General features: G+C 43.6%; 1 protein-coding gene across 1 annotated transcript; it reads left to right on the top strand.

The window, feature by feature from the left end:
* Nucleotides 1-3,352: 3,352 nt before the first annotated feature.
* On the top strand, nucleotides 3,353-4,560 carry LOC132980946 (olfactory receptor 5P62-like). The gene has a single exon (XM_061047334.1). It carries the CDS (start codon nucleotides 3,535-3,537, stop codon nucleotides 4,465-4,467), a length of 933 nt encoding a protein of 310 aa, XP_060903317.1. The 5' UTR covers nucleotides 3,353-3,534; the 3' UTR covers nucleotides 4,468-4,560.
* The last annotated feature ends 2,971 nt before the right edge of the window (nucleotides 4,561-7,531 follow it).

Genomic DNA, 7,531 nt, shown 5'->3' with positions numbered 1-7,531 from the left:
GACTGAGCAGCTCCCCGTCTAATGACCCAGAGGAGGTTAAGCTGGATTTATACTCACTGCTCTGTCTGTGCTGTACGACTGTGACCTGGATTGTTTATGATGACATCATTACCAAGTTAAACACAGAGTCATAAAGACTTCCTGTTTCTGTCCATCTCACAGTTTGATGAAGAACTACGTGTCACATAATTATTATCGCCATTGATTGTTCAATCTCAATGTTTCATCACCAAAAATCACATTTTCAATCGCATGCTTGAATTTCCATTATTTCGCTTTTCAAAATAGTTTTTGTCAGGCTTTTATTTTTAATTATTTACCGTCTTCTGCAGTGGCAGCTGGTGCATTGCCTAACCCTAACCTCTATATTTTAGTGCGTTAGCTTGATGCTAATACATAAGAGTCCTCTTAAGTGTAACTTTTGCTCTTACCTAAGAACAGATCCCTCGTGAGAAAACATCAGTGAATGAGGCCCGTTGAATCATAAAAGCTTGTTTGTTTGTCGGTGGTCTGACAGATGCGTAGATTGTGGCTGCTATGTTGCCTGGATCTTGATTGTGTTGTACTCGAAATCGGTCTTGGTCTCAGGTTTGGTCTCGTCTCAGAATCGAAAGTATTTAAACTCGGTGTTGTCTCAGTCTCAAATTGTGCAGATTGGATTCTAAATCAAGACCAGTGAAGACCACCACTAAAGACCCCTGTTTAAAAAAACAAATAACGTCTGTTCATTTGTAGTTTTTTTTTATCCCCCGGTTACGGCCGCAACCTTCCCGGTGTAGCGGTCTAAGTGAGTGACACGCTCCCTAAACACAAGATGATGATTTCTCAGAGATATTTATGGTCTTGTTTTTGACTCGGTTGCCCTGCCTTGGTCTTGGTCTTGACTCAAAAAATCACACAGCCAGTTTGGATCTGACTACTACTACTACTTTCTTGCATTTTCTCCTTCACTCATCCAACCAAGCCTGTTTTTTCTCCACACATGGCAGGTGCGCCATCAGTAGTTAGCCCCACAAACTTTTCCCAGGGTAGTTTTACATACGGACTTCTCCACCTCATCAAAAATGTCCCTCCCCGTTGTCGTTCCATGCATGGCAGCTACATCCAAGAGCTCCTCACTGACAGTAAAGTCTGCCTTCACGCCTCTTATGGAAATGGATAGTCGCCTTGTATCCATGTTATCTGTGCTTTCATCAACAGCTAATGGAAAAAGCCAGGTAACTGCGTATACTGCTGCGATTGCACAAGACCAGCCTGGCGACAGCAGCCGTCTCGCAACTATATTTATATTTTTTCGCCATTATCAGCTTTCTCCATAGAGCCTGTTAGCATAGCTTCCAAGCAATATGGCGGACGGATAAGTTTCGATTCTGGAAATGAATTCCCACCCACTGATCTGTGATTGGTCTGTAGCTTCAGTGGTCGAAAATATGAGGAACTAGCGTTGTTGTTTCACCCTGCTAACCACAACAGCTTCCAGTGATGCAAAAATCGTCATTTTGCGTCACTGGAAGCTCCTTTACAGACTCAGAAATACAAAGATTTCACATCTCAGAGGAAAATGAGGGCGGGATGCAGGACCATTCAAAAATACTACCAGGTTTCTAATGATACAAAGCTTAATGCAAATGGGTGAAGTATTCTTTTAATATAGCCTATATGTAAAAAAAAAAATATTTTTAATTACAGTGACACCTTTTAGTTTATTAAGCCAACAGTTTGTTGAATGCCCTTTGAGCACATTATAAACCTAATCACATCTGGGACAGTATAGTTACATCGCAGAACTATTAATATTTCCCTCTGTCAATATAAGAACCTCAATCAACCTTTTCAAGTGCTTTAATAAGTTGGACGTGTTGCCTGCGACGTACCCGATGTCCGCTGAACAACGATAATAATAATATAATAATATAAATTAAGAGTGCAGTTGTTTGTGATTACTGGTGTACTTGCATTGTGATATAAGCTGGGTGTGAGGGCTTTGTGCACGGATTTCCGTTTTCTTGAGGAAAAATTATCTTTTCTTTTGAAGATTTACTTTTCTTGCTTGTTGTTTATTCAAAGCCAACATCAAGCTGTGGCTTAGTTTGTGTAGTATGTTGTTAAACATAATGATGCAACCAGGGCAACGTGAACTAGTTTGTTGCATTAATCAAGGATTTTTAACAAAAGGCCCCCTCCCGTATATTGGGACAAAGTATTCAGTGGACTTGTTGATAACGGGAGCCAAAACAGGGGCTCTTTTTTAGCCTGCATTTTACAATCAGGCCTATAATTCTCTGAACGTCCATTGGACAAAGCCTGTGAAGAGGGGTTAGGGGGATGCACATGGCCTTGTATGTGACAAGCCAAGTCAGGCTTACCGTGAGTGTAGTGGCCGGGGCAACGTGTGTTATCCTGCCCTTGACGATTGGGCTGACATACTCAGGTTTCTCTTCATATCGTACAAGTCTTTCTCCTTTTCCTAAAGACAGGACGACGCTTCACTCAGAGGTAATGTTGGGCCCCCTGCCAACATGTCGGGGAAGTGCGTTTTTGTCATGCACCTCATGTACAGAGTCTGCAGTCGGTGTCTCAGCAACCGTGGGTTCAAATCTTCAAACATGGCCCTTTGCTGCACTTCACCCTTCACTCTTTCACCTCCCAACGTTTCCTGTCTCTCAGGAAGTCAGGAAACGGCCGTCGTATCTAATAAAAGCATAAAGGCCCAAAAAAAAAAAAAGTTCAACGAGATCGAATGCAGAGCGACTGGCAAACACAATTGACGTCTGATTTTTACGAGATTTTCACATGTGCTGGTCACATTGAACTTAGGAAAGGATAAATGATCAGCATCACTCTTCGACCTATGTTTGTCTCATGTTGGAGACTTTTTGTCTGTTTATTCTGTCAGCAGACTTTTGCCAAGCGGGTGAGGTGAGACGTACAGAAGATGTCTGTTATTGATATCAGACACATAACTCACCATCAGAGTGAGACACCTGGGCAGGTGTGTGATTCACACTTCAGCTCTTTCTCTAGACATTGTTTGTACAAATAAACAGGGACACGTTTTTCCCTTTTCTCAGTTCAATAAAGAAAAGTAAAGTTGTTGTCAGATTCAGATTTGATTGTTGTCCTGTGAAATCCAGAGATCCACAGCTGTGGTGTGTGAGTGCTGTTGAAGCTGGATGACAGCTCATCATCAGAAACTAAAGGTGGAAATCTGGAGTCAAAGACGTCATGTCCTCGTCCCCTCTGCGGAGCTCCCTGCATCCCTGTAGGAGGGACGACGAGCGGAGGAGAAGGTGGTGGTTACATTTTAAGAGACTCTGCTCAGTTGGAGGGAGAGACTCGGAGACTGCAGCATGTGAGCAGATCGGTGTTCAGTCCCTGTCACACACAGTCATCTGAATGAGGAAAGGTTCATGTGTTGTTTCGGTGACTCAAAGGTTCACTTGATACTATGTTTTGAAATACGAACATGGCTTTTGTTGTGCAGTAGGAACACCGTATGACTTCTCCATGTTCATCCTCTACATGATTTGAATCATGATCAACTCCACACATGGCTCATATTTCACTCTGGGAGCCTACATGGAAACAGGGCTTCTCAAATATCTCTTTTTCCTGATAACTCTGACTTTGTATGTTTTAATAATCTGTGCTAACCTGTTCCTCATCGTGCTGATCTGTATGAACAGAAGTCTTCATGAACCCATGTACATCTTCCTGTGCAGCCTGTTTGTGAACGAGCTGTACGGCAGCACAGGTTTGTTTCCTCTCCTCCTGGTTCAGATTCTCTCAGACGATCACACTGTGTCTGCTCCTCTCTGTTTCCTGCAGATCTTCTGCTTGTACTCTTACGGGGGAGTCGAGTTTTTTACTTTAGCAATCATGTCTTATGACAGGTATCTTGCTATTTGTTATCCTCTACATTATAACACACGTATGACCCCCAGTAAGATTTCTATGCTCACTGCTCTGATCTGGCTGTACCCGTTCTTTATCAACGCTGTCATTGTGTTTGGTCTGACCTTTCCTCTGCAGCTGTGTGGGAACATCATCAACAAAGTTTATTGTGACAACTATTATGTGGTCAAACTGGCGTGCTCTGACGCCACGCTCAATAATGTGTTTGGACTTAGTCACATGTTTACGGTGATCTTTGGTCTTATCGTTCTAATCATTTACACGTACATCCGGATCCTCCACGTGTGTTTCTGTGGATCCAAGCAGACGAGGCAGAAAGCCGTCAGCACCTGCACGCCTCACCTGGCCTCTCTGCTCAACTTCTCCTGCGGCTGTTTCTTTGAGATCGTCCAGAGCAGGTTTAACCTTTACAATTTACCAAATGTGTTGCGTGTTTTTTTGTCCTTATACTGGCTCACAGGCCAACCACTTGTTAACCCTTTGCTGTACGGATTTCAGATGTCTAAAATACGTTTGGTCTTTAAAAGTCTGTTCTTTCGGGAAACTCAGTGACCAAACATAGAAAATGATCATCCAGGTTTACACCCCAACAAACATCTTAAAATCAGACTCGAGATGATTATTTATCCTGATCTGTTCATACAGTTTGACTTCTGTTAAGCCATCTTCAGCTGTTTAGTAATTCAACCTTCATCTACAGTGTGAGTGTGTAACTCTAACCCTAACCCTAGTCTGAGTAGGTCAGGGTGCCGGTAGCGTAGTGGTTAGTGTGTTCGCCCTATGTACGGGGCTGTATTCCTCCAAGCGGGTGGCCCCGGCCCAAATTTGACCTGTGGCTCATTTCCCGGATGTCGTTTCCCGCTCTCTCTCTCTCTCTCTCTGATCTCTGACTCTTTCCTCTACTGTCATGTTTCAACAATAAAAGCCCCCCAAAAAATCTGTGTTGGTCAATCAGATTTTATTTTTATTCAAAGGATATTTGTGAAGAAAGATTCTTATTTCTAATGGGATATCACAGAGTATGGATCTGTGTGCTTTGACATTCGGCAGCTTTACAAACAGTCCCTGACACACTGATGACTTCTGAGGATCTATTGCTGCTCCTGCCCGTCCGTCTGACTGGATTCACTAATGACTCGTACCGGGAAGGAAGCTTTCCTTCTCTCAGCAGCAGACAGGAGTGACCTGTTAGAGTAAATCATCAGTGTGTATGAGAAAGTGTGATTCTCACTACCAGGAGACGGCCCTTTCAGTGTGCTATTTTAGTCAAGTTTGATTCACATTGCTCGGGCTCTTGTCACCACCACACTCCCCTGTCTTCTGTTCTATCATTCAGGTGTTCGGTTGTTCTATGGGTGATTTAAAATTTCTTCAGATTTGTGAGAACCAAATAAAGTGATGATCATTCTCCTTCTGTCAGATTGTCTTTTTGACATCATTGTTCTCCAGGTCATCTAATCTTAAGGTGTTTCATTCTCCATATGATGAAATATGTTGGGGGTAAAATGTGACTTTCTGAGAGATAGTTGGTTATAACATGCTGGATAGGATCCGCATCTGGGACTCCAACCCGGGCCACTAGCTTTGAGGACTATTGCCAGCGTACATGGGGTGCACAATTTATCAGATTTATGTTTTCAGGACAATAAGAAAAACAAAGACTCTGTTCTGCAGATAGAAACTTACCAAACAAACTTGATGTTCTTCAGTGTGGCTAACGAAAGTCCTCGAGGATTACAAACAGAAAGCCCCAAAGTGAAGGCCTGAAGCTGCTCCCTGTGCTGCAAGTCTTAATGATCCTGTTTGTGAAGCTGATTACAGCCTCCACAGTGTCCAAGTGTCCACACAGATGTCTCTGGAGTCGGCCTGGTGTGGAGCTGCAGATAAAAATATCTGCTGATGAGGAGAGGAGCTACTCTGAGGCTCGTTAATGTGAACTGATACTGTAAACATGATGAAACCTCTCATCAGAGTCCCAGTGCCCTCTCTCTGTCCACATTACATCACACTGAGGCCCAAAAAGGAACAGTTACAAATGTTTTAGTGATAAAGGGCAAATTAAACACGAGGCAGTCCATACCCTGCCTACGTACGCGTCATTCTCAAAGTCCAGTTTGTTTGACTCGTGTGAGTGCCCCCATCACTTCCTTGGCTCTGGCACTGCTGGAAGAGGTGTGCTTTGGCACGATACAGTTTCTCATGCACAAGAACGGGTTAATAACTTGGACATGAAGTATACGCGGAATCCCGGAGTGTTCTGTCTGTTTCTTTGATGACTCATCGGTTTTGATTGATTTGAAGAAGGATCAGAGTTATTCACTGATTGACAGGTGGGCACGATGGGACGCCCTATACCTTGAGAAAAAGCCACTTCCCTGTCGTGCTCCAGGGTCTGTTAAGATGGTAAAACCCTCTGACGGTTGCTGCTGATTGTCCCACCTATGTGTGATGTTTCCCTTGTTGGGCCATCCAGGCTTAAGACAGACAAACAATGGACTTGGGCCTGCATCTCTTTGAGAAGCCTCATTTCAGTTATTCACTGGGATCACAAAGAGACCTAAAGGACTCCTACTCCCAGAATCCCCTGCAATATTTCACACCTACATGTGAAGAAAAGGGGGGACCTGAACCCCTCTCTTCTCATTGGAGGGGACCTAAGGTAGACCCCCCACGAAGCAGGCCAGGCTACAAAACTCCCATTGCTCTCTCTCTTTCCACGCGCTGACTTCAAGTGTTCGGAGACACAAGCTCACCTCCTGTTTTTGCAGCGCTCTTCTTTTGTTTTAAGTTTTGGCGCGCAGGTAACCCACGGCCTAAGCATGGGCAGTGTTCTGAATTACGAGCTCGGATTGTCCAGTGAACGCATCTCAGTTTCTCGGAGAGCGTCAGACTATAACAGATTATCAGAAAGATAACGGTCTTATTCCGTCCTGCAATGAAAGGACATCAGCGGACATCTTTCCCCTCGACGGAGAACACATCGAAGCCGCTCTTGCCGTAAGGGACCCTCGCCGCCATCAGACGCCTCTGCACCAGGACGGACAGAAGATCTGTTCGATCACTGGACTCTTTTTCCTTCACCAATCACGGGCAAAGCGATTCACAAGTGAGGCTTAATTAGGTCTGGGCAGAATTAGCTTTAGAGAGTGTTTTTAACAATTGTTTGATTGATGTGAAAACTGTAATTTTTCTCTTTGTTGGACCGTCGTGTCCTGAGTTTTACTTGTTTTAAAACTCTTGTTGTTCCTGTTTCTGACCGCTGCGTCCTATATGTGTCTAGCGTAACAGCGTTATAACTGGGTATTATTCTTCTGATCAGAGAGGCCAGTGTAAGCCGTATTAACTTGAATTCGGCCACTGGTTTGTTTCTGTGAATGAAGGGAATTACTCCGAGTTGTGGCGCATTTCTCTCCTTCTTTTCTCCTCCTCTAACTAACGCACACACACACATCTACACTCTTACTCCTCCTCCACAAGCCTTGCTTGATAATGTTTGTTGCTTAGATTAGTTTATAATAGTTATTTGTTTGATTAAGTTCATTGATTTTGGATTGATGTTGCTTTGTTTAAATAAATTCTGTTATAATTTAAGAGAGCAGTTGTTTGTGATTACTGG

Source organism: Labrus mixtus, chromosome 9 (assembly GCF_963584025.1).
Source record: "Labrus mixtus chromosome 9, fLabMix1.1, whole genome shotgun sequence".
Lineage (NCBI taxonomy): Eukaryota > Metazoa > Chordata > Actinopteri > Labriformes > Labridae > Labrus > Labrus mixtus.
This window is presented reverse-complemented; position numbering and strand designations above follow the sequence as displayed.